We start from the raw sequence: 27,555 nt of genomic DNA, 5'->3' as shown, positions 1-27,555 counted from the left end.
AAAATTAGGGACTGCAGTGCCTCATACATATGAAACTGAAATTAAAGTTTTGGGCTAAGTTCAGTATACAGTAAATTTTATTTAATATGCACAGGCTAAATTTGATTTAAAGCTCTGGTTAACTGCAGGTGTGCTAAAGTATCACATAAAAAAGCCTCTGTTTTATTCCTTCTTAGAAAGTCCAGGTTCCATATATTAATATCTGAATTACAAAAGCTGGTTTAAGTTATCAGAGTAGGACTCTAATTTATGTCCTTCTAGTCTGACAGCATATTATTGATAATAATACATTAAGCATAGTTTTTCAACCCATCAGGCACTACTTCATGTTATTTTCATGTAGATCATATTTCCCTGACTTGCTTATGAGTATCAAAGTAGGAATGTGCAAAAAGACTTATTAAAGTCAAAACATATCTCTAAGTCAACTCATCTCTCATGTCTTCTACTTCTGTCTGTATGTTAAGTCAGTTACCGTATCACAGAAAGGATTAGATTGGCTTTACATGATTTATTCTTGACAAACGCAAAATAGCTATTTCTTATCTCTTGTTGCTTGCAAAGTGATTGTTTAATAATTTGATATGGTGCTCCTTGGACACTGAAATTTGGCTGAATTATCTCCATTGTAACTTCCTTGTTCTTCATTTTTCAAATGTAGATACAATCTTTGCCCTTCTCCACTCCCCTGGCACCTAGCCTGTCCTCACTAAATTTTCCAATACAATTACAAACAGTTCAGAAGTTGCTTTTGCCAATTCATAGAGCAGTGTGAGGTAGATATCCTCAGGGGCTGCTAACTTTGCCACCTCAAACTTTTTCTAGACATACTAAGCCTACTGTTTCTACCTTCTTTGTTAATATTACTACCAGGCATCTGCTTGCAACCTTCTTTTATGAAAACTGAAGCAAAAAAGGCATCAGACACTCCAGTCTTTTCTGTGCCATCTGTTACGAGTTTTCTTCCCACATTGAGTAATAGGTCTACGTTTTCCTCTCTGACTTGCAGCATATGAAATGTTTATTTTTGTTTCAGTCCCTGACTAGTTGTGTCTCACTTTGCCTGTGGGTCTTTTGGGTTTATCCCTAACTTTTTCTTTTCAAAAGTGTCAGTGTTTCCGTTTCTGTATAAGTCTTTCTTTTTTGTTTTCAGGTCTTCACAGAATTTTTGGTGCAGCTTTATTTGGCCATTTATGTCTTTCCTCCATATGAGGGTAATGTGCCATTGTTCCTGTAATGTCATCTGTTTTAGACACTGCTGTACACACTAGCTTTTCCATATTCATTTTTCCCCTTTAAAATTCTCTGCATCACTTGCTGGTTACCTGACTTTGTTGCAGTATGCTGTATGACAAATAGCCTGTACTGCTCTTCCACTATTTTCTCCCGTTGTTCTCTTCTAAAAGAGAGGGTTGTTATTTGCCTTGCCTGAAAAATTTATTCTCTGAAATTCATCTGCCATACCTTCAGAAGTCTACGTGGCAAATGTCCACAGCTGAGGCTCCCTGTGTAGTTCACAGAGCAATCTAAACGTGGAGTTCATTATATTTATATATACATATATATATATTAAATTGACTCCTCAGGATGTGAAGAATTTCTGCGTGTGTGTATATACACACAGAGATATCAACTGAATACATACACACATATATAAATATATTTCCCTATTTCTTCCTGTTTTTTTTCATTCCTAAACAGTTTCAAAACTGCAGTGTGCTATGTTCTCCTCACTGAGCTTCCTTTATCTTCTTAATGAGCTTTGTCTCAGCTTTTCAGGTCAGAAGTTATCAGTATGTGGGTTTCAGCACCCAAAACAGCTGAATAAATGAATTCCTGTACTCTGGTGTCCTCACATAACTATTTGTTTCTACCTTCATCCTGCAAAAATCCTGCCATCCTGACGGTACTGACACAACTGCTTGTTTCCATGCTCAACCGCGTTTATCAAATCTCTGCCAACTGTGCCTCCCCGAACACAGTAATAGTCCTAAACCAGAAGGATTCACACATTGAGTATTGCACAGCTGGAATCTGCAAACTGCATTGCAACATTGCAAGTTGGAGGGAGAGACATTCCCTGATTTGTATCTTATCATCAGCTCTGAACATTATTCCTTCTACTGTACTTTTACATCCTTCTTTTTCTCAGGTTCTCTGTGGTGCTTAACATCCTTCTGGTATAAGGCTGTGGCATCCTGTCCATGTTTCTTTATGTAAGTTTAACTGCCTAAATTTTTCTTCCCTAAAGAAAGAATTCTGTGCAGCACAGCCACCTCCTTGCTGGGTGGCACAAGGCTACCACTTGGAAATGAATCTGTCTTGGCGTTGGTAATGCTGAAAACAAACTCTGGACTGTATAATAACAATTAATTGGTATTTAATGATGAATCAGCCTTTGTATTTTGTTTAACAGTGCTTTAGATATCCTTGAAGAAATTAATCTATCAATAAGCCGCAAAAATAACTTTAGTAAAGCTGCTCTGGAAAAGCTACTTGATAACAACCTTTCCCAAAAGTACAGCCAGATGGGATATTTATCATCAAATAATATCATTACTGATGGATTCTATGATTGTGGTCAGGTAAGCTACTTTAAATAAATTACCCTTCTTAGAAAGGATGAAATTTTCTTATTGATTTGGAAAAAGTAAGAGTACTACAGCAAAAGCCAAAATCTAGCTATGTAAAATACCTTCTTTTCTTGTCCTGAAGCTTCCCAGCTTTTATACAAATTTCTTTTGATTATCTTTCTTCATGGATGAAATCTTATCATCTTCATGTTACGCCCCAGTTGTGATCTTCTTCCCAACCCTATGTAAGCTGTGCAGACATAGTTCCTTTCCAGATCCTTTCTCAGACTTCAGTTCTTCTGGTCCCTTTCCCTAATATCTCTTTTCTAAATACTGACCTTACACTGAATGACCTATGGACTTTTTGTTTATTTTTACATAAAGAAGTAAAGAGTTCATATTTTCACCTTGGTCATGACCCTTTCTCTCACAAAGCAGTGTTTATATATAAAGAATGACTCCAGTATCACTTGTTAGTGCTGTGTTCAGTTTAAATCCAAGGACTTTTCAAAATGCCCAAATTAATTAGAAATACCAGTCTGACTGAAAATCAGTGAAATAACTGCTCCTAAAGCACTTGGTTGCATTTGAAAAATCTGTCCTATATTGTAAAGCTTTCAGAGGCAGGAACTTTTCAACATCCTAGAACTATTTGAAAAGTAGCAATAGTAACAATAACTACAAGTTAAATTATTTACAGGCAATCTTTTCTAAGAAAATTGACTAAGAAAATGCAAATGAAGAACAAAACAATTTTACTTATTTTGAATGACTTTATAAAGTCTCATGTAAGCCTTCTGTTCAAGATTATGAATTTTAAATTACTCTATAAAGATCTTCTAAATACATTATTTTCTCTTCATCTTTAACTGAACACCTTTTCTTCTATGTTAATTTTCTTGTAGATAAAACGTGGAATGAAATTTTCATCTCTGGAGGAATTGAGTATGCAAGCTCTTACTGACCGTCGGGCCATAATCTTCATTAATGCTAAACCACAAGAAGAGCAAGCCAGGTTTGATCTACGAAGTTATTGTGGTAGCTCATCTTTTCTGTCATTTCCATTGATTCCAGTACAAACTACATAGTCTATATATGTATACACATATATAAAATAGATTATCCCTAGTATCCCTAATATTTAATCCCTAGCTTCATGTCCTAGAAGGCAAGATATTTCTATTTTGGAAAATAGGAATTTAGAAAATAACATTTTTTTCCCTCTAGACAGGAAAGATTTATTCAGTTGAGCTGCTTTTTTTCACTTAGCCATTAAGACTTATTCATTTAACACCCTTTGATTCCTGATGCTGGCATACCCAGTGTTGTATTAGCTATTACAAAGCTTGTCATCTGCCATTATAATTATGTCATCTAAGCTGAATGTCAATATGCAGCAATGGAACCTATGATTTGATGATCTTCTTGTACAGACAAATGCATGGAATTTTAAGCACAACATCCCAAGTGGCAGGACAAAGCCAGGCATCGTGCTTTCATACTTGATATAGAACCCATGCCTGTTCCTTCTCTGTTTAAGTTGAAGCCAGCCTAACAAATCTTCCTAGATTCAAATGCAGGAAGTTGGTATTTGGCTTGTTTAACTGGGAGTCACTTCCTGTAAACAGTCTCACAGATCAAAGAATGCTCTACCAATATTTTGCAAGTCCAAAACCTTCTTCTCTGTCAACACATCACATATTTGGTTAACAGTATCATTAGCTTCCTTTTAAGCTTGTATATGACACCATAAAGATGTCTGAGAATATCTATAACAAACTTTCATGCTCTTTGTTGATCCCTAGAGTTGTCTTTAACTATCAGGTTTTCTTTCTTTGACTTTGATACAGCTTCTTGCCTTTGGCAGCGGTCTTACCTTCCAGTTACTTTTGTGTCCATCGTTTGGTATTTGGTATTTCATTTTTGATTCCTGAATCAGTATCTGGTTTCTTACTGGTTATGTTATTTCTTCCACTTATATTTTCCTATGAATATATTTAGTGGCCTTTAAAATCAGAACTTCATTTTCACAGTTTAATATGCAAACACTAATTGACATGCAAAAATATCTTGTTCCATTTCAGTCCTCCAGGAGAGGAGAAGGCACACGATTCATCTCATGAACAAACTATCTTATCACCTTCTATTTCAAGAAAAAGCAGTAGAGAGAAAACAAGGTATGGTTTTAAAATTTACTATTTTTCAATATTCTGTTATTGCTCTAACATTAGAAATAAAATTCTGATTGAAAATAGTGATAGACAGTTTTCAAATGGAGTACAAAATGCTCAAATACAATGTTATATATGTTTTTGGAGTCTTTCTTTTACCTCCTAATTGCTGTAGTCTTCCTTTTCTATCTTAGTAATGATTTGTCCTCCATCCCCATGCTTTCTTAGAACATCTCCTGTTTATTTGGCTGGTTTTCCTTTCAATATCCCTTAGAGGCAGTGAAATTATGTTATTTTACAGCTTAACAACCAAGACACAGGGAAACTAGGGTAGAAGTTCCTTCTCAATTTAGAACCTAGACACACAAAAAGTTCCTACACTGCATGCATGCATCTTTGTTTCTAGATTAGATTTCTTCCAGTGAAATTTTATACATGACTAAAAGCTGAGAAGGGTGTTCTCAAAACTGTCTCCGTTTTGACAGCAACAAGCCTAAAACTGCCTCGCTTTTGCAGGGCTCCCACTGACCCATACAATACACTAGGTACAATCCTGCACTCCTCTCTGTAGAACTGATGTGGTAGGCATGTCTGCTCATAACAAATAGGTCAGAGCCTCTAGCCTTGTGGTAGGAAATTAATTTCTTTCCTTTACAGAAAGAGAGTTTGATCCTGTCCTTCCCACCTGGAGGTAGATGACCACAAGATATTTGGGGTTTAGCAGTCTCTTTCTGGTTTGTTGTAGCTATTCACTAACAATGAGGTGGAATGAACAGAGCTGTCTACTTCAGCTGTTAGGGTACTTAACTGAGAGAGTAGAGACCAATGACTGGTCATTGTCTTGATGACTTTTAATATAAGGTACTTAACCCTTAGTTTGTTCCCGCTAAAGAAAATTGAACCATGATCCCCCAGCTGTGCTTTATATAAAACAGCAGCACAATCATGACCACAACAGTGTCCTTCAGAAAAGGCAGGTGTAAATGCCTAATCCTAAAGAAATTTTCAGGATTTCCAAACTGGTCCACATAGAGCTTCCTTGACATTGATGGGGTGATATCTAGTCCTTGATAGGAATGTGATATAACCTACAACTCTCCTTGGTTTTTCTGTTAGCTAACTTAATGAGATGACCATTTATCATGCTAGTTTCTGTGGGTCTCAGTCCTGTCTTCCTAATATTTCTTAGTTTATGGTATAGGGAGCCTTGGCTCTGCTTCAGGGCTGTGAATGTGATGTCAGTGGTGGGCATTACAAAATCCTAAGTGCTACAGCATCATAAAAAAAAGCCCACAGGAGAGATGGCATGCCTGTTGTGGGAACTGAAGTGCTACATTTGCAATGTTTAGCTTGGAGCTCACCCATGAACTGTGATATGTCTGTACAGGCATTTTAGTGATATTGTGGATTTCTCAGACTGCTTCTATATTTCTGTGTATGTATGTATGTATGTATCTGTGCTGGAGACATGAAATCTGCAGTAGGAAAGTAAAGAGAAAATTCAAACCTGCTTTGTGATCTCAATAGTTCAATTGTATCTCCAGTGGAGGAAAAGAGAGAATTATCTGGACAATTGTGTTCAGTCAGCAAAACCAGCATTAGAGAAAAAGGCTTGATGTATTATTCTTTGAATTATATGTCTTATCAGCTTCTTTAGAACTGACATGCAAATTGTTGACAGATAATAGCTACTGACTGTGAAGGGTTGAGGTTCTGACTTAAATCAGGACGTGAATTGTGAGGTAGGTCTATCCACTTGACTTGTGGATCTATCTATTGACTTACAAGGCAGACATTTACATTTGACTAGTTATTTGGACTGCAAGCACTTTTGGAATTCAGTTTAAATAATTTCATAGTAGGTAACTGAAATGGATCATATCAGTTGCATTGTGGAAGGTTCCCATTTCAGGATGCAAAAGAGTTTTCAATATTGCATCTTGAGTGTCTTACCAGGCATGTTCTAGCTTCTGCTCATTTAGCAGGTCCTCCTGAAGCCCAACACACTCTGGTCATGACCCACTATGCAATGTCAGTTTACTCAAAAGGAGCAGAAGGCAATGGGAGATGTTGAGCCCCCTGGTGCCCTGCAGTTGTGGGGGATTCCTTCATCTCAGAAGATGCTCTAGAGTCGTGGACCATTTTGCATAGTCTCAAGCAGCTGCGCAAAGCTTAGAGATCTGTTCTGACAAGATGTTTGTTTATTACAATGTGAGATGAGGACACCCTTGGATAATTGCTTTTTAATCTATTTTATGTCAGTTACACAGTAAATGACTGCTGGGTTAGCAACAATAACTCTTTTGAAAGCAAAAAAAATTCTTTACGAGAAGGATCCCAAATACCTGTCTCGATTTCCCATAGCAAACTTGCAGGGATACAAAGACTTCTTTCTTCAAGTATGAAATAATTGCTTTTGAATGTCATGATCAAGTTGTATGATTTATAACCCCATTGTCATTCATTTTGAATCCATAATTCATACATCATTATTATTATTAATTTGTGAGATATATGGGAGTTACTTGAAGGTCAGTAGCCAACTCCAAGTCTCAAACATACTCAGACCTTTTCCGACATATTTTTTTCCTTTGATCATACATTTCTGTTCATCAATATTTTGCAAAGTACTACTGAACACAGCTTAAAGATGTTGTTTTGAAAAAGTAAATCTACTTTGTATAAACCACACTTGAAAGCTAAAAGAAAGAGCAGTTGTAATTGTCTGCTGGAAGTGTTTGAATTAGATGTAGAGGAAGTGCATAGTAGATAGGTTGACATATATTTTCATGGACAGATAGCAACCTTTTTAATCAAACGGTTGCATATCTGATATACACATTCACTGGGCTAAAATACGATGTTTAATGTAGACTGACAAATTTACATTTATTCTATGCTATGTTCCAGTACATCATTTAAGGAGGTGCTTTCCAGTGTCCATTTACTCCTTTTCTAAAGACAGCCAAAGGATTAAGCTATGTGAAAAAGGAAAGAAAATAGGTGTAATGGCTTTCTTTTAGTGGTAGGATATTTTATTGGCTACCCATTGGACTTTTTTTGCAGCAGAAATCAGAAACATCTTGGACACTGTTAACTGCCATGAGTTCTTCTTTGTATATTCGCCTACATTCATGGCAAGTATGCGTCATGAGTAGTAAGACAGCTTTGGGAAAGGAGAGTGATTTTTTTTTTTTTCAGATGTCATAATTCCCACTGGTAAATAAAATAGGAATAATAAAAGAGGACACAAAAAAGATAGTAGAAGTCTAGTGTAATGGTTACTGGTTATTTTATGGCACTGTGCTATGAGACAGCACCTCCACAGTTCCTTAGGAGGTAAGTATTAGACATGATGAACTGAAGAGTTGAGGAGTAAGGTAGAGACAGGTGTGGAGGACAACTTTAAAGCAGCCATTCCACCAAGGAACCATAGTCATACCTGAGAGAAATAGGCAGCAACAAAAACCCCAAACAAATCACTGCTCAAACCCATCCTTCTCAGGTGTTTTCTTCCTGAAAACTGGAAAGGAGAGTAAGAGTGATTCAAGAGTCATCTGAGTAGATAGGAATAGGAAACAGTTTTCTTTAAATAAATTATTCTTAAACATTATGTCTAAGTGCATAAATGGAGAAGTAGGTAGCTGTTTAATCTACCATTATAAGGTTCCCTGGCTATAGTTAGATAGAGTCAAATTAGACAAAGAAAACTGTTTGTCTGCTTTTTTCAAGTATAGGTGCAATTAATAACCAGAACGGTTTACTTAAAAGGGTGGTGAATTTTCTATAATTCTAAGATTAAATCTTAATTGGTTATCCTGCTAAAATAATGTGCTTTAGGAAACCTATGAAAAGGCCATTTTGTGAATATAGTAAATCTCAGTAGGTAAAAGAAAAGTTTGCAAAGTATTCTGAAGACAAATGGCTTGAATTAGACACCTGATAATGGTGTGTGCCCTTCTGCTTTGTCCATTGCCTTCCTTCTTAAGAGAGCTGTCCATTGTCAAAATTTCAAGAATTAATTTGAAGAGCACAAGATAATGATAGTGTGCCCTGGAGCCATATACTCCAGTGATCCATCCTTTCTTTTTTTCCCCCCTTTTTCCTTCCAAGAATGCCAGCGGTATTATGGATTTCAACAAATTAGCCAGAATTGTTAAACAAAGGAAAGAAATTCTGTCATGTTTCACAGTAGAATTATTCAACACCTATGCTGAAAAAAGATATAATGCTTATGAAACGCAAGTTCCACATGTTCCCACAAATGAAATATCCTAAACTGATTGTATAGATCTTAATGATATCTCTGTTAGGATCTTGGTTTTGTAGTTGCTACGTAACTTGTGAAATGCACAGTCAGTATTCAATCTAAGCAGAACAAGCATTTCATTTTTACTTCTGCTAGGTGCTTATGATGCCTGTTCAGGATCACAGTCATTTTTCCAGTCCTGAGCATTAGCGATATATGTAGCATGTACAGTGAAAAAAGAGACAGCAAAACCACAGACTTCTTATAAAATCTTCATCTGACCAGCAGTGTTGTAGTTTGTATAATGCTTGAAGTACGTGGACTTACAACTACAGACACTGCTGCCTGGTATGTCCTGTCAAAAATTTTGGCCATGCCTTTGATACCACTCGTTCCTTTATTTGAAATCCAATTTCTATCAAGTAAAGCCTCATTGGAGTGCATGATTTTTAGTTCGTGTCCATATGGAACCAAACTGTAACTGTCTAAAAGTGTTTCTTATATGGATGTATGTCTCTTCTCCTCTAGATATATGTGAAAGGCATATCAGAGCTATAGACAAAAATAAAATGAGAATTTACAGCAATATTAATATGACGCTAGTGACACTTGGTTCATAAATATCTCCTGAGGGCATGTTCCACAAGTGTTCTCTACAACTTTGTAGCTTTTTGAGTATTCATTATCAAGAGAAAAGATTTTTCCTAACTCCCCCTGCAATCTATTTGTCTAAAATGTTCTGTTGGAGAACTGCTGTTATTTGAATTTGGACTTTCGCGATTACAGCATTCTAAATAACTGTACATTGTTTCCTATGTAAGAAAAGGGAAGGGGAAAAAAGAAGAGGAAAAATCAAAAGAAGTTATTCAGATTCTGTCTGCAGTCCAGGATGAAATAAATCTACAAAATACACAGTGGCTACCACCACCTGACCTCATTTTACTTGATTACATTAATGATGCTTCCAAAACAATTTTACCACTAACTACTACAAGGGAACAGGTTGTGGCTCTTGCACAGTGAGTATCAAATCACATTTCCATAAATAATAGAAATAAGTTCAATTGGTAAAATAACTGTTCTCTCATCTGAGGACAACTTTTCCAAGTTTGTTATTTTTCCCATCCTAACTGGAATCCAAATCAGGTCTGGTCTAGAATTCTAACATAATTTTAGATTTTAAGCTTCTTGTTCCTAATTTTGTTGTAAATAGTTGGATTGGGTTTGTGTGGAAGATAAAATCACTTGCCACAAAAGGGTATAAATTTCCCATTTTGAAAATATTCATATGAAAATTTCCTTTTCCTTCCCCCCCATTAATGTATCTGTATTGATCCTTTCTAATGAACACCTCAGCTGCATATGGTATCATTAAGGAGCCAGAGAGACCTAGGAGCTGCAGTGACTAAATCCACAACCTAAACTCCTAACTTAATAGTTGAGACTGTTGTAACTTGCACGTATCATGTCTATTCCTTCTTTTATGATCTTTTTTTGCCTGCTTGGTTTGAAAACCCCTCAGGACAGGATCTGTCTCATATTTTGTTTTCCTATAGAGCCAAAAGCATGAGACATTTTTCTAATGTAGTTTTTAGGTACTACTGTAATTAATATCCTGATGATTTAATAGTGCCAGAATATTGCAATGGTGCATGTACAGACTGTTGTTATCAATGCGTGATTCATTAGTTACACTGACTACTCGGCCTTAGCACCAATCACTGTCATCTCCAAGCAGTGTCTGCTTTCACCTTCTCCTTAGTTTAACCTTTGCTATCTTAGCAGTTTCCTGGCCACCTCCTGAATCTGTAGAGTTTGGCATCAGATCCCACTGAGTCTCACAAAATCTGTTTCTTCTACTAACTCTCATTTTTAATGAAGTGGTCTAATGTGATAGGAAGAATGACTTTTCTGTTGGTTGCAAAATGTGACAGTACAGATACTCATCCTTTGCTATCCAGCTGTGTATAAATCATGCTGCCATCCTCAAGGTGGAATCCATAAAATGCTCTTTCAAATCTGCTCTTCAAACACACCAATGAAATTCTTGCAGACACACAACCCAGGAAAACAATCATGGGAAATTTAAGTAGAATGTTTTCTGTGGGGATTTTTATGTGCATGTTCCATCTTAAGCGGCTGCCTGAATAGCGTGTGTTGAATAGGAAGAGGAGGAAGAGGCAGCTGCAGCAGCCCTCGGCAGCCTGGCAGCTTGAGCGGGGTTCCTGCTGTGCTCACCAGGGAGGGAGCCGGGGTAGATGAAGGAACATGCAGTAGTGCTGGCTGTCTCCTTTTAAACAGACAGAGCACATCTTTGTGCACACGTGGGAGCAGCGTGCCTGCAGGATCAAGAAGCTTTGCTCTCTTTACTGAGGGCTGGCTGTAGGCACAAGCAGCACGAGCGACCACCTGGAGCCCCCACTTCTTCACGTTCACCCAGTAATTCCCAACTTCAAGATACCATGTCTAGCCAGCTTGGTGATAATTCCCTGTGCCCATGCTGTTGCAACCAGTATCACCTCAGGCCCTAGGGTTTGAGAAATAAGGCCTCCAGGGTTGCCTTGCACATACTATGTGGACAGAACCTACAGAGTTACTGCAAAGGAGGGTAATGCAGATCTTAGTTCACTGTCTGAAGTAGTGGCTTGTGATTTAAACCCACGACAGCTCTGCATCACCTTGCCCAGAGTGAGGGCCCTCAATAACACTTGTAGCTCTGGCTGAGGACTCTGAGAGGAACAAAGGTCTTTACATATAGGAACCATGCATAGAAAGGTGAAGGTGTCTTACAGACTTATAAATGGGGCCTGGTCCTATGTGTGCACAGTCGCCCAAAGACACGCTTTTGGCAGTGTCTGCACAGATTGTGAGTTTTGACCTGTTTCTGTGACTAAGCCAATTCTTTTTCATGGGTAAATACACACCTCTCACCACCCAAATACTGGCTTCAATATTAAGAAAGCACGCATAAAAGCTGAAGTATCTTTTATGGATATAGTTGCTTTCCTATGTTGGGATCATTATCTGTGGCTTAAATTTTACCCTGTATACTCACATGCCTTAATGACTATTTCAAACAAATGGTAGGGCTGCAGATTGTAATATGTAGCTCACATAATCTGTTAGCTGTAAAGGTGAACACTAGCTTCTGAGCTACGTCCTCGGTAATGACACGGTTACTGGTGCTTTTCTCTGAGGACTTTGTGCCTATACCAGAGCCCTCCAGAATCTCTGCTGACAGAAGTTGCACCTTGGTTTAGGTCTGTGACAAATGAGAACAACCTGAGTTATGGTTATTTGTATTTAACAGTTAACATATATAAAATACAAGTTACTGAATTAATACAGCAAGTATAGCAGAAGTATTAAAGTCTTATATGTCATTCACTTATTGCTTGTATACATTTCATTTGCTACATTTCTGTGGTAAATACTAGAGGAATTATAGATGCAACTGATTCTGGTATACACTGGAACAGGTTTGTTGCAGACAAGATGGGTGGCCCGATTGAAAGAGACAAACTTAACTTCAGCTGGGAACTTCACATAAGCGAAATAGAATTTGAACTGAAATGCAACGTTGTGCCTATCGGGAAAGTAAAAAAAGGGACATTCTACCACAGGGCTTTACTTTTCAAGGTACATTAACATTTATTTTACAACATAACATATTGATGTTAAATAGATATTATAAACTAAAGCATACTTGCATCAGTACAATATAATATTTATATTCATGTAAAATCTTTTGTATACACTTAAGTCATTTTTCACTGGCAAAGTTGATTTCCCAGTGAATGAAAGCCAGCATCGCTTCTTTCTGTAAACATTCTTGTTGTCATTAAATTGTCTTAAGTGATATCTGCAGAATACTTGATAAATGGCAAAAAGCCAGAATATTTGATTGGGAGTCAAAACATTTTACATTTTCTGTAAACTGTAAAATACTGAATTATGCAGCTTCCCTTTTTTTTCTATGCTGCAAATATAAACTTGCTGGGACAATTTTTATTTGGTATCTATCCAGTATTCTATAATAGTATATAACAGCTTTTATGTTCTAGTTTCTGAAATTGGAAAGATTAATTTCTTCTGTCCTCATGTGAAGATGTGCTGATGCAGCCTGCATAATTTTTCTATCCTTTTTCCTTGGCTGTTGGGTAGCTGGACTTTTCTTCTTGGATGGAAAAGACAAGAGAAGCAAGAGCCTAGCACATTAAGTGTGAAGGACCCAGGAAACAGTACACAGGAGAAAAAGCTCAGTCCTAAATTTATGGTATCCATGGGGAGAGAAAGTTCCTGACATATTTTATGGAGGTCTGAGGACACGAATTAATTGTGCTGAAGCAGCACTGATGTTCGCTTATCCTGCACTGTCCTAAGAAACCTTTGCAGGGACAGATCATCTCTCTTAAAGCCACAGCAGTCTAAGCATTGGTTAGCCTTGCCCATTCATAACAAGTTAAAAATCTTCCAGGATCTCATTCCCTCACAGGAGATGCATTCTGAGAAAGCAGTTTTTCAGCTGGAAACCATTATAGGTCTGTCAGTGATAGCACAGCACAGAGGAAAGGCAGGTGTTTCATCTAGCAGATGCTTGCCTCGCATTTCATTGCTTCCCATACTTGCAGGGCTGAAAAGCAAGGAGTGTGCTCTGGAGTGAGGCAGCAGTCCTAAACTTACACTGATAGAAATGTTGCATTTTTACACCTAATATTTCATAGTAGCTGTATGTGTGCAATACCTACACCTCATCGCCTGAATAGCCAGTTCTTTAAAATGTTATTCAGAAGTAAGTCTTCCAACTAAAAAAAGAACATTCCTAGGCACTGTGGCTATTGCACTTGTTTATCATCCAGTCCTTTAGATCTCAAATGAAGAGTTAAAGTTAGTATTTTTCATGTTGTGCATACAATATGGTACAAACAACATTTTTAAAGGCCACACTTTCTAAGCAGAACTAACAATAAGGATTCACAGTTTGGAACACTTCAGAGATTTACGAAGTGTGTTTCAAGAAAGCGCTTGGCCTCTCAGGTATTTGTTTTCTTTTTAAGCATCTCTTGGCATTGCTTTGTATCACAGAAGCTACGTGTATTAACTGTGATTAACTCCTTTTTCTTTCCTTTTTAGGCGATAGCAGACAGAATTGGCATTGGCTGTAGTTTAGTTCGTGGCAAGTACAACAGAGCTTGGAATGAAGTTAAATTGGTTGATGACTCTCCTCAAGGAATAACTGGGCTTCTGCTTCCCCCTCGCGAGTATATTGTAGATCTAATGTTTGAGCCAGGCCGTTTGATAAAAGAGGGCAGCGTAGAGGCAGATCAGTACAAACATATTTAATCATTTCGACAAATGTCACCAAAGTAGCTATTTTAAAGATGTTTGCAGTGCTAATATTTATGAAACATGAGGGGTTTCAGGTCCAGCTATCAAAAAGAAGCATAACTGGTATGTTGTCCTAAATGTTGAGTTAAACGTATTTTAGGTATCCAACTTCAATGCTTAGAAATTTTATTAATTTTTCTGGTACTATTTTAAGTCCAAACTAAAAATACAGATTAAAATTTGGTAGCTCAAGAATATTTGGTATGTGCTAACATTATAATGCTTATTCAATAGGTTTAAATTATTCCAAAATACAGCATATTCTTTTTCTCTTATGTTCCTTCAAAGCCCATGCACATTTACAGGAGTTATATGTCCATGAAGCAAGAAAATCTGAGGGCTGGTGAAGTAACAAGTCACCTAAAAACAACTGGACAATTTTTTGTGTGAAATAACCCAAGAACTGAGAATTAGAAGAACTAAGATAACGGCGTACTTTCAGCTTTGTAGAAGACATCCCATTCATATTGCTTGGAACTTGGCAGAGTTAATAATTATAGATAATAGCATACTCTGGATAAATACTGTTTGTCCTGGCACAGGGAAGACAGATGATTGATAAGCTACTGCTTGCAATCTCCATTTGAATTTTTTATCTTTCACTTGAAGATAAAATGGACTCTGAGAAGGCAGCTGTTTTAGACAGGGAGTTTATATTTCTTGCAGCCTTGGGTAATGTGATGTGGCTACAGTGTGGTGGTGCATCTAAGAGGTGAAACACTGGCTACAGCACTCTGGTAAACACTTTCTGGTGAAAGTGGAAGAAAGGTACTGGAGTATTTCAGTGAGTTTACTGTGGGACAGAAAAAGACCTGTACGTAAGTTGGGCCACTGCACATTGTCACGTTGCAAATCTGCATTTCAGAAGACCAGAACACCACCAATAAAGCATTTACTTCCTGCCCACCAAAAACGTGATAAAAAAGTCTGGGGTCTGTGTTCTTTTAGTTTTTAATGTTTGTGCAAGCACAGTCACTTGTATAGTCTGCTCTGGCTTGAAGAGGTTATATCTGTTGTATTCAGTACTGCTTATGAGCATGATCCCACCACTCCCCCTCCTTCCTCCTCTGACATGCAGCATGATTTTCTGGTAGCCCTCTGGGGAATAGTCTATCTTTCTGTTGTAAATTCACTTATATGCCCTCATGTTCATTTTTTACCTTATGTTCAGCAGTGCTCCAGCCATCAGAATGAAAAAAGAACTCTGGAAACAAAATACATGATATGCTAGCAGAAGCAAGTGGAAGGTGAGGATGTGTTTCTTATCAGTGCTATGTAGCAAGTAGAGGCCTGATGAAAAGTCATACACTCTCACTGACAGGCATGATTTGGTATAGAAACCTGCAACTTTGAAAGTGCAGTAAGTGCAAGTAAAATAAGAATTAATTTCCTACTAGCTATCATTTTGTATGGTTTTCCTACATTGGAATTTCATTATTTTGTATTGGAATCATAATGTTAACGGGTGACTTATTCATTTGAGGAGGTCTTGAAAAACAAAGCAATTTTCTGTTGTTTCTAATAAAAACTTTTGTTCTAGACATATAAAATGGCTTTACATAAAATGATAACCTAAGCAAATAAAACAAAAAAATACTACACAACCTTGTATAATGCAAAATTTGATGATCCAAAAATGTTGGATGATGGTTGGTTTATGTCTTTCACAATTTTTAGCTTTGTATTACCTGAATTCCGTCACTTCAAAATTGTAATGCACTTGGGTGTCAAACATAAGAACTAGGTAGAACATAAACACTTACATCCAGAATTGTTACTTTGAAAACTGTAGTTTAGTTGTCAAGCGAGTCAAGAGATGCCACACGTTTTTACTTGATGCTTCCCATGGACCTGTAGCTGGGCCCATGCCCTGCTGAACTCCCCCAGCCTTCATAAGAGCTGCCCAGCTCACACTCATTCCCCACCTGAACCAGAAAACAAAATGTTTCTGCAGGGCTCAGCTGGGTGAATATTCCTGGGACATGCCCAACATACACTGTTTGTTTGGCTTGGGCCACGCCTGAGTGATCGCCTACCATCTTCTAAGGAGCAGATGGGGAAGGGTCTCATATTTCCTTTTACATAATAGTTCAGTGAGCAGATCAGTCACTCAGGGCATAGGAGTCAGGCCTTGATGCCTTCCTAAGCATGAACAAAACAGTCTGCAGCTACCCAATTGCCATGATATATTCTAGCCTCTGACAACTACAGCCCTCTGTTTGAAGCTCTGCTGTCGCGCAGAAAAGAGTCTGGGTCTCCAGTGCCCAAGAATATAAGAAATATTCTTACAGTTTCCTGTGTCTACTGTAAGATGTAGAACCTGTACCCTGCCTAAAATAATACCCTCCTAGTCAGGTGCTCTCCTTCTAGATGAAAAGCTGTCTTAGGCCAAGATAGGAATTGAAAAAAGGTTCATTCTTCCATAGCTGTAACCACTGGGCAGCTACACAAAAGCAGGCATTATGGCCAGCAGCTGTGCAGGATGAAAACTTAATGAGACATGCTCAGCTTCTTGAAAGAGAGGGTATGTAGGTGATTATCTCAGGACAGTGATGTGGACTGTAGCTCCTGATTTGGAAGGGGCACCTCTAAATCATCCTTACTGTGATGTCTGTGCTTCTGAGAGAAGACAGCATGAAAACACTGCTCCTCCTGTTCCCTGGAACTACCCAACTTCATACTCACTGTGCTGAACCTACTCTGCTGCTTACTGCAGGGTCTGTTCCAAGGCACCTGGAACTGACACACCGCACCTGCACACACCCTGCCGTTCATTTTCATAAAAAAGAATCTTAGTTTTGATTTGGCATTGAGAAGCACAATGCTTAATACACAGCAATCTGCATATCAAAGATATACAGAACTGGCTGTGCTGACAAAAGGTCAGGCACGATTTCTAGCTTTCTAATGAAAGTGGACCAGCAAAGCAGCAAACCAAAACTGCTGGTGGTGTCAATGAGATCTCAAGTTGCAGCAGCAGTTTTGCTATGAGAAAGTCTAATGTTTTGATCCTGCACATTTCTCTGCCTTTTTCTGTTTGTGCCAGGACCATTGTGGCTAAGGGTATTCTAGGTGGGTAATTCCAGGCTCTCCAGACCAGTTTTTGGCTGAGACCTGTTTCAGAGGGGTGCTTCTCGTAAACACCTCGCTGCCAAAGTGGCTGCTCCTGTTTTTCCCCAAGCAGATGCAGAGGCAGTAACAGATTTCTGGCAACAGCAATACCAGCGCTTCCATGCTTGCTTTCTCTTGCTCTTGATCCCTGAGCAGTAGGAGCACTGAGGTTAACTTACACTTGTTTTATCTTTAGCTGGGAGCAACTGCTGTGTAATTTATAGAATTAACATATTTCAAACAGTTTCTGATTACCCACCGCTAAACTACAGCAATGGCAGAATGTCACTGCCTCAAACTGTGCATGGTAGAAATTGAAATGAACTCTTCCTCCAGTAAATATCCATTGTTGATTAGCTCTGCATCCTGAGAAGAATCCAAGACTCTTAGAGCAAAACAGGTGTTTCTTTCCAGATCCAAGAAGAACTTTTGTTGTTATTTTGTCATTAAAGATGGCTTTGGAGAAAAGCAAAAAAGTTTTTTATTACTAAATACGGGTTTCGAATGGTGACAAATTATTTCATCCATGGATGAATCTGCACCTCTTCTACTACGTGATAAATCCAGAATCCAGCTCAATGCACAGCATCAAAATGGAGACTGTGCAGAGGCAATACTGACTAGCATGTCAATTTAGTTAAGATAGAAAGTGCATTAATACATTGTTATAGCTCTCTTGCTGGTTCATACAAGAGTCTTCTCCACAACTTATCTGCAGTACCTGTTCCCTTCAGAACAACGAAAATAAGCAAAAACAAAAAATTAATTCAAAGCCTGAAGACAGCATATGCCATAGCAGCAAAGTAGAGGGCAGCACAGGAATAGACACAGAGGCTCAAGCCAAGAGTCTGTCCAACTCCAGCAGTGGTCAGTATAGAAAAGGTTAAGAACACAGCACAAACACATTTATACATTTCAAGAGTAGTGTGATAGGTGACCCACCACCAGCACTGGGATAGTGTGAGGGGCACGCGGGCATTCCTCAAGGCAGCAATGCTGAGTTCAGACCTACCTCCTGCTGCCCAGGCCCACTGCTGTGGGGGCAGGGGAGGCCTTGGGGCTGCTGCACAGGGAAAGCATCAGCACTGCCACTGCTGGTATTCAGCTGCATTGGAGCAAAACAAAGTCGGTTACAAGGTGGTTTCATCTTTCCACCACAGGGAGGAAAGCGCACTGATAAACATGTCTGTCTGTGGGCTGGGGTAGTTAGGGACCACAGGCATTGCTTTGCACAGAAATATCCCCAACCAGTCTCTCCTCAGCATCTTTGCTGATAGTGCAACAATGGCAAACCCTCACCTAGACAAAAAGTGAAAAACTCTCACCTTGGCGAAACCTTGACGAAAGACCTCTTTTTGACCAGTACAATCTATTTCCCTGAACTGCAGAAGCTAAAAAAGAGCCCTTGAATGACATACATTGTCATGTGTGGCACTGGGTATTTGCAGCCCTAAAAGCCAAAGGGATGCCACGCAAACCCTGAGAAGTGGGGCTGGCCATGCAGTGAGCTCTGCGAGGCAGGACTGAGCAGGGGTGGGAATCGGAGGTCTGCTAAAGCGCATAAACTGCTGATCAACACATCCAAACCACAGTGATGCACCATGCAGCATTGAGAACACATAACACAGCACAGACAGACATGTACAGCCACCTCCTGGCACATCCAGAAAGCCAACCTTCTCGCACTGCAGCTCTGCCAAGGTGTCTCCTCCCAGGCAGCTGAACATCTCCCAAAAGGTGAGGGGAGTAACCAAGGGACGCGTTTTTTTGTCTCATGTTTGCTTTGCAATACAGCTGTGTGGATGGGGGGGCATGATTTTTTTCACACTCTTTACCAACAAAGCTATTACAGCAGATAAATTAACAGCTCTTTAGCCCTCTTAATGATCTATTTCTTTTTCTAATATAAAAACACTCTGACACTGAAAGATACTTGAGATATTGGGATAACCTGATCTGGCCTTCCTTGCCCACTATCACACAATTCACAGTTCAGGTACAGGTAGAGTACGTGTAGAAATGACAGAAACACAGAGGGAGACACACACACATACATGTCTTTGACCTATAAAAATGTTATTTGTAGGACACAGAAGGTATTAGTGTACTGGAGACACAATGAGGTAGTAAAAGCTTTTCTCTCATTAAAGAGTGAGCTTATTTGCATGCTAATGAACCAGCTAGTTCTTCCAGCTCATTGATGTTTCACTGACACGCTGCGATGCCATCTACGGAAATCATGTGCAAAGCATAATTGAAGCCAGTTCTTGCTTGGGGTTGATAAATGTTGGGGAAAATATAGCAAGATGAGAAAAGCAATCATACAAAAGTAGGCAGCAGATTCTGTTGTTCATGCAGCCCTTTGCCCAGGCTATACCCACCTTCTCAAACACTGTTTACGACCAGCTCTCCTTGTTCTATCCTGACCTTGCAAACACAGCAGAGGGTTTCTTTGACCCTGTCTTCCAGCAGTCCTAACACTTGGTGTATGCGAGATTGCCTTGCCTATTTTAGAATAGAGACAAAAAAGGCTCTTCAACAAAGGACTCCTCTAGTAAGTACAGTGACATTAGGTTTCGCATGCTGTCTACCTGTGAACAAACCTTTTCCAGTCCACCTAAAGCTTTAGAGCTGTCCACTGCTGTTCCTCACTCCCTCATCCATGCTGCATAAAACTGCCGAAAGTAACAGGCTCCTCTGTGGACTCTATAGTGTGTAACATCTTTCCCTTTTGTGGTGCCAGCATTGTGCAAGTTTGCTTTAAAACATGGTGCTAAGTTCTTGTGGAACAGAAACTGCTCCAAAGCCAGTTCACCCTTCTGTCACAAGGCAGGTTGACTACCCCACCAGATACCTCAGTGCACGCTGGTCCCACATGTAAATAACAGCTCACAGCTGCAGTGTTCCTTGTTTATTCATTATTATGCTCTCTTGCTGTTTCCAGGAGATGTCCCTACATTGTCTTACTGTTGCTGATACTAATCTCTTGTGTTTTCTAACCTATATCCTGTGGTGGTTTAACCCCAGTCGGCAGATAAGCACCATGCAGCCGCTCGCTCACTCCCTCCCTGTGGGATGGGGGAAGAGAATCAGAAAAGTGAGCAAACTCGTGGGCAGAGATAAGGACAGTTTAACAGGCAAAGCAAAAGCCACATGCACAAGTAAAGCAAAACAAGGAATCCATTCACCACTTCCCATGGGCAGGCAGGTGTTCAGCCATCTCCAGGAAAGCACATAATGGTTATTTGGGAAGACAAACACCATCACTTCAAACAGCCCCACTTCCTCCTCCTTCTTCCCCCAGCCTCATGTAGTAAGCCTGATGCCATATAGTATGGAATATTCCTGTGGTCAGCTGGGGTCAGCCATCCTGACCATGTCCCCTCCCAGCTTCCTGTGAACCCCCAACCTCCTTGCCAGTGGGGTGGTGTGAGGAGCAGAAAAGGCCTACTGTGGCTGAGTTTAACCCTAGCTCCACCTGGTACTAACAGGAGCTACACTACCAAAAAGAGAGCTAAATAATCAAGGGCTGGTCCTTAGGTATGTATAAATACATGAAAAGAAAAAAAAAGCCAGGGGCCTTAAGACCAAACACTGCATGAGCTTAGAGCTGTTCAGGTACTAAATAGCTTCAGGAATTCCCAATGACCAGATAGCCTAGTGTCAGGAATTAAGAGGAACAAGGGCTTTGCAGCACTGGGCCACATGTTACATTGGAAATGGCAGTTTCCACAAGCCAAGCACTGTGTAGCAAGTGGTATGCTTCTAAAGTACACACAACACGAAATGCAGGGGCAGTTCAGGATGCGGTGTTAATATGTGCCAAGGACACTGCTCTGATGGTCAGGGAGCCTCCTCTGGGGCAAAACCTCTGGCCAGAAATGTGCAGTGATTTCCACAAGGATTAGTCTGTCACTTTTGCTAGGATGGAATAGGAGAAGGATAAGAAAGGGACCACCACCAGTTCAGTGTGTTGTCGCTGCTTGCAAGTGTATTTGCTGACCACAGAAATCCAGGAGCAAACAGGAGCGCAAACTTCAGTCAGGTCTGCGCTCAGTTTTCGTACTGAAATGCCACTGAACATTAGGTATTGGGAAGGTGTCTTTGCTTGCCACTACAGAATTAAAGCAGCACATGCTAACAAACAAGCTAGCAATACCTGATCTACTGTTGTTTCTCTCTGCTAGATGAATGTCAGTATGGTGAGGAAACAAGAGGTCTGTGCAAAACACAGAGCTTGCTCTGATCTTTTCTACACTCTTCCTACATAGCAAATAGGGACCAGAACACTTACAGCAGCAGCTTCAACTTGGTACGCTCTGTCTTGTAAAGGGCTCCTGAACCTAGAGCTGCCACAGAGGTATCTGTCCCTGCAGATCTGGCCAGTCCTTACATGACATGAAGCTGGAGTAGGAGTTTTTACTCACCCAGAGTTGCTCCGATGGCCCCTGAAAAGAAAACCCCATCTCCCATTGCTGCAGGAGTGGGGATTGCTGGGCCAGGGTACCACCAGGCACTCCATCGTCATGAAATGGAAAACCAGCTCATGCCCTGAAAGCAGCATGCCAGTTTCTCCCACAGACACCTGGTGAGCATGCTGGAGACCAAGGATTATAACCAAATCCTGAAGTGCGCTAAAAGAATGAGTTAGAGGCAGGCAAATCTCACTAGACAAAGCAGAACTGCACACTGTTCACATGCAAATCCCTTGGGCAGCTTTTTGAGTAGTCTTTTGTACTGCTTCTACTTTACTACATGTTTCCTAGTTTTCAAATAATATATGCATTTGAGAAAATCAGTCTGGTTTTAGGTTGTGGCTGAAACACTAAAAAGTCTCCAGAAACCCAGATGCCAAATGCATTTTGAGACATTCCCCCATCCCTCCCCTATCCATCTACTTCACCAACAGTCCTGTTCATTCCTCCATAATGCTTACCCAAGTGAAATCAAGAGGCAAATCCAGCCTCCCTGTCCCAGCCATGAGGCAGGTCATTCATAAGAAGCAGGGCATGCACTCAGCCCCATACTTTTCTCCTCTCTTCTAAACCAAGAGCACCACAGTGAAGATGAGTTACCAGCAGGAAACCAGTGGGTGACTGCCATCATGCCTGTATCACAGCAATAGTACAGAGGGAACGCAGAATTTGGGGGGATTTTTAAGGAGTATAATTTTGTGCTTTTCCTGATTAGAAAATGCATTAAAAATAAATCTTTGGAGGGCCATCTATGAGAGAAGGCAAGAAGGTTCATAACCACATTTATGTGAATCCCAAATTTAAAAATACATCTCAGATGAATGAGAGGGAATAAAACCTGTTCTGGTGAGCCCTGCTCCTCAGGAACCGCCATTTGCTGGGAAGGAGGCAAACTGTTATCAGGGAAGTCTGCTGAAGGGAGAGCAATTTCCCCCAGTCAGAGTGAAGCATGACATACACCACTCTTAAATCATTTGTATTTTACTTTTTTATGATGCAATCGTGAATTAGCTTTTTCTGCATTTGTAATTAGAGGCTAGAACAGATGGTCAGGGCTTAGTTCAGGGCGATAAATCCATTAAGATAACCTACAGAAAGCTGCTGCTACTGCGGTTGCTGCCAAATAACTGTTCATTCAAAGCTTTGTTCACGCTCTGGGTACTGGGTGGAAGAAGAACCAGCCCAGTTCTTCACTACCTTGAGGTACAAGGGATAAAAATCACACACAAGTTTGGGGAATTGTCCTGGGTTCAGCAGTAGCAGTCATTTTTCTCCTTCTTGGTAGCTGGCGCAGTGCTGTGTTTTGACTTTCGGCCTGGGAACAGAGCTGATAACAATGATGTTTTGGTCTGGCCAAGGACTTTGTGAGCCTCATGCTCTGCCAGGGAGGAGGGGAAGCCGAGAGGAAGCAGAGACAGGACACCTGACCCAAACTGACCGAAGAGGTATTCCATACCACAGCACGTCATGCCCAGGATGTAACTGGGAGTTAGCCGGAAGGGCTGGGACTGCGGGGCTGGAGGAGGTATCAGTCAGAGCTTGGTCGGGCTGGGGGGGCCAAGTTATCGGTCGGCTGGTGGTGAGGTGATGTATTCTCTTCCCTTGTTATTTCCTTTATCATTGTTATCATTGGTGGTAGCAGTAGTGATTTGTGTTATACCTTAGTTACTAAACTGTTCTGATCTCAACCCGTGAGAGTTGCATTCTTTTCGATTCTCCTCTCTGTCCCTCCAGGAGTAGGGGGAGGGCAAGAAGGGGGGGAGTGAGTGAACGAGTTACCTGACTGGGTTTAAACCACGACAGGAATGCATTATTTCTGTCTATGTGGCTCAAGAAACTTTGTGGTATGATACAGAGAATGCATGAGGCAATCCAGGGGAGAAGCCTGGAGATGCTGCTTCCCAACAGCTGCCCCTGCAGATACACTCACTCTATCCCAGAGCGTGTGTCTGCTTTTCCAAGTGGATGAAATTTAGCTGAACAGGCAGCCTGGTTGCAGAACAGAGTTCTCTATCAAGGAGTGATTGCAAAATATGCATTTGATTTTGAATTCATGTCTTCACCCATTTTGCAATAAATTTCTCAAAGCATGAGAATCCTAGAATAGTTTATGCTGGACAGGACCTATGGACAGCATTTGGTCAATCAAACTCAAAGCATTTGTCACAATGGACCAAACCTGTAGGTCCCTTCCAACTGGAACTAATTTCTCTCCTCTCCTCTCCCCTCCCCTCTTCTCTCCATCTCTTTTCCTACCATATTATATTCAAATCCTAACCTTAGGCTCCAGCAGAAGGTTCCTGCTTAAGCTAGTCCTCAACTATGACCTATATTTTTTGCCCAAAACAGAGGTCAGGCAATTAGGTATCCTAAGGCTTATGATTAGCAAAAAGAGATCTTAAATCATAAAGCAAACAAGGCAAGAAATTGTGTGTTCACTGTTTCTCATGGCGTCTTTGACCTGAATCACATCAAGCTACTCTGCAAATGAATCTCAGCAGAACCCATGGGTCAGCTTCATGGAGGTTCAGATCTGTGTTAAGGCTCTCTGCACCTCTGGAAACCAGCAGTATCCTTTTCCAAGACTCTGCTATCAATCATTTTTGCTGAAATCCCTTCCCACTACTGGAATTCAGCACTGGAGCATTACCACGTATCTTTGGATAGCACTGCCATATGGAAACAGTATCTCCATACTCAGAGTTTCATAACATCTGAGCAGCTAGAAACTAGCTGTGGAGTTGTATCATAGAGGAGAAGAAAGACTCTGCTGTGGAAGGATGTGGAGCTCCTGTCATCATCTCCTACATAAGCAGTGAAGATTTGTGTGGGGAAAATAGAGCCTGCCACAGATACAGCCTACCCACTGAAGTACGTGCTCATGCTGGTCCCCTTTCCTTCATTCTCCAGGGACTTGGGCACACAGTGCCGCTACACAGGACAGGTCTGAGCTAAATTCTTGTACATTGAATGTTTCAGTGGAACATTCCATAGGAGGGGACATACATTACATATGACAAAATGAGCAGGAAACCTGATTGCATATAAGCACATACAAAATACAAACACCACTATTTCTGTGTTTCTTCTGCACGTAGTAAGGTCGAGGGGCTTTATTAACAAAGGCTGCTTAAGCAGAGGTCTGCATTTGAACAAGGGTTCATTTGATTTCTGCTCCTCACTGCTTCCTGGCTGACTGCTCAGTATCTGCCAGCGTAGGCATTATGTGATGCTCTGCTTGTCCCCAAAGCTGTCAGTCAGCACAGAGCCTGGGCTGGGAAATGGTTGGATCCCAAATAAATATTAGCAGGATAGCCTGGACCGTGACCGCTCCCCTCCTCTTGTCACCTTCACACACCAACGCACATGATGCTGCTGCTGCCTCGGAACAAAGTAATGCTACAAGAGGAATTGGGGAGCTTCTTCCCCATCTACACACCTCTAATACGACACTGTGCTTTTGATGAGTGACCCTTCCCTGGATGCAGCTTGTGCCTGTGCTGGATGGAGCCAGGTGATGTTTTTAACAGTAAACCCGCTGAATTACTATTCAGGGAGAATCTACTTGGAAATTTACATAATGTAGCTAGGGGAGACTTTTGAACTGCTTCCCCTTGTGCATGAGGGAAGGAAAAAGGAGGAAAATTAAGTAACAGCCTAATTGGCTTTTATAACAGTCTATGGGGAGAGATGCAGGACAGTTCTCTGCCTAGCTACGAGGCTTGATATGTGCTGTAACCATGGGAAGCAACATTAGAGGCATGACAGGACAATGATTTGGTTTTTCAGCACTGAAGATGTGAAAAATGAAATACATCCAGCCAGGAGTTGTTTTCTGCTTGAGGAAGACCTGTCATGCAGGTTCAGAGGACTGCAGGTCAGGCTCCTGTTGGAGGGAAGAATGGAGGACGCGCTCTGCTGGCGCACCACCTCCAATGTGGATCACAGCTGCTGGGGTGAACAGGATCTGCCTCTTCCACCACTGTGCTCATTTTAACCGAGGAGTGCCTTGCAGTAAACTGGGTAACAGAGAGGACCACCAGCCTAATGCCTCCTGCTCCTTCTGTGCCTGCTGCTCCCCTGCGTGCACAGTCCAGGCACCAGCCCCCTCCTTCAGAGCCCAAAGAAGATGGCACAACAGCAGACCTGAGTTCAGCTCCCACTGCCTCAAAACCACTGCATTTTGGGACACGGCAGTAACAGGGAGCTAGCTACAAGGAAGATATTGATGGTTCATTCGTCATTGGATTTTGTCTTCAAAAAAGCGCCCGTTAAATCAATGTCAATTACATTAAAACATGCAAGTTTCAGGACTAATCACTTTCTCTCACCCGCCTTCATTTCCCAGATACTTCAGGGAGAACTCCATTGATTACCTGCTCTCCTCAGCAGCAACCACTGCCTGAGATCAAGGCCAGGAGGAACAGGAGGGAAATGCCACCCTCCCACAGCTGAACCAGAGACAGTAGCAGTGAGCACTGGGAGTGACGCCATCCCCTGCCAGCACTTTCCAGGCCTAAGCCATTTGCCAGAACCGGGGAGTGTCAGATTGGGTCTGTCCTCAAAACAGGCTCCCTAAAATGTTCCAGTTCCCTCCTAAACCATGGCTAAATGACTGATAGAAGCCCTCTGCCAGCACTGTGAGCTCAGGCAAAGCTGTCTCCTTCCTGCCCAGCAGTGCTGCTCTCCTACCACCCTGAACCATGGTCCTGAGGACTCACAGGCACCATCACATCCCCAGGGTTTTTATCAAGGTACTCTTCACTCCACCGTGCCTATTTGTGTAGGACAAAGCCATTAATCAGCTGTATGTCCCTCTCTCCCCTGCCACTGCAGGCAGCGAATGCAATCACCTACAAGCTTTGCTGCTATCTGTCTTCTGGTGCATGAGAATTTGATTACAGCCATGGTACTGTATATGGTGTGCTGGATGTCCTCAGCTGCCATTGAACTCACAGTCTTAGGTATGAGGATGGTTCAGTAAGGGTGTGTATACACAGGACTGATCACACACCACTATTTTTTTGCTTTGATTTTAAAATCAGGCTAGAAGAATTAGACTAAAAAGAAAGTAACTTTGTTTTAAAACACCATTTGTTATCCAGTGCAACCAAAACAGTACCTTCCACACTGTTCAGTGATGACCTAATTCCAAATCAGAAATGGAGCTGTAAGGGAAAAAAACCCAGACAACAGCATTAAGGCTTAACCTGGAAAACTACCTTGTGTTTAGGTCTACCTTTTAAGGCCAGAAGCCTGCACCAAACCACGTGTCCTATTACAGCTATATTTATAGAACAAGCCAAAGCAGCTGTGACTGCAAATCACACCATGTTCTCAATCAATACAACAAAGAGCAACGCCTCCAAGATGCGTTTTAAGAGCACTTTCGCGTGTAAACACCAGGCTTGTTCTCCTTAAATACAACTGAGAACAGCTGCAAGCAAAAGCCTCGACAGGATAATGCTGCATTTTAAGCTGAGCTCTTAAAGAAGCGATCGAAACCTTTACTTGCAAGTGCTGCATTGGTGTTTAAGGGCTGCTCTACTCATAAGGCGCACTTACTCAGGCTCAACGCATGGTCGAGA

At 40.9% G+C, this 27,555-nt stretch overlaps 1 protein-coding gene and 1 long non-coding RNA gene across 12 annotated transcripts in view; one reads left to right on the top strand and one right to left on the bottom strand.

The window, feature by feature from the left end:
- The window catches only part of ARMC3 (armadillo repeat containing 3), a 60,595-nt gene extending 46,106 nt beyond the window's left edge, over positions 1-14,489 (top strand). For 9 of the 11 annotated variants that reach the window (XM_062633639.1, XM_062633638.1, XM_062633630.1 and 6 more), the window contains 6 exons: positions 2,417-2,585; positions 3,479-3,588; positions 4,658-4,750; positions 9,815-10,012; positions 12,431-12,632; positions 14,127-14,489. In XM_062633639.1, the coding sequence (XP_062489623.1) occupies positions 2,417-2,585; positions 3,479-3,588; positions 4,658-4,750; positions 9,815-10,012; positions 12,431-12,632; positions 14,127-14,336 (982 nt within the window). In that variant the 3' untranslated portion in view covers positions 14,337-14,489. The remainder of the gene's footprint in view (positions 1-2,416; positions 2,586-3,478; positions 3,589-4,657; positions 4,751-9,814; positions 10,013-12,430; positions 12,633-14,126) is intronic. The other 2 variants (XM_062633634.1, XM_062633641.1) reach the window with 2 other exon arrangements.
- The window catches only part of LOC134171437 (uncharacterized), a 36,931-nt gene extending 9,425 nt beyond the window's left edge, over positions 1-27,506 (bottom strand). Inside the window, exons 1-2 of the long non-coding RNA XR_009967631.1 lie at positions 27,479-27,506; positions 8,187-8,267 (exon numbers count right to left, since the gene is read on the bottom strand). This is a non-coding gene — a long non-coding RNA (uncharacterized LOC134171437). The remainder of the gene's footprint in view (positions 1-8,186; positions 8,268-27,478) is intronic.
- Positions 27,507-27,555: the final 49 nt, after the last annotated feature.

This window comes from Pezoporus occidentalis, unplaced genomic scaffold (assembly GCF_034315485.1).
Source record: "Pezoporus occidentalis ecotype Australia unplaced genomic scaffold, CSIRO_AGI_Poc_V1 ctg40, whole genome shotgun sequence".
Taxonomy (NCBI): Eukaryota; Metazoa; Chordata; class Aves; order Psittaciformes; family Psittacidae; genus Pezoporus; species Pezoporus occidentalis.
This window is presented reverse-complemented; position numbering and strand designations above follow the sequence as displayed.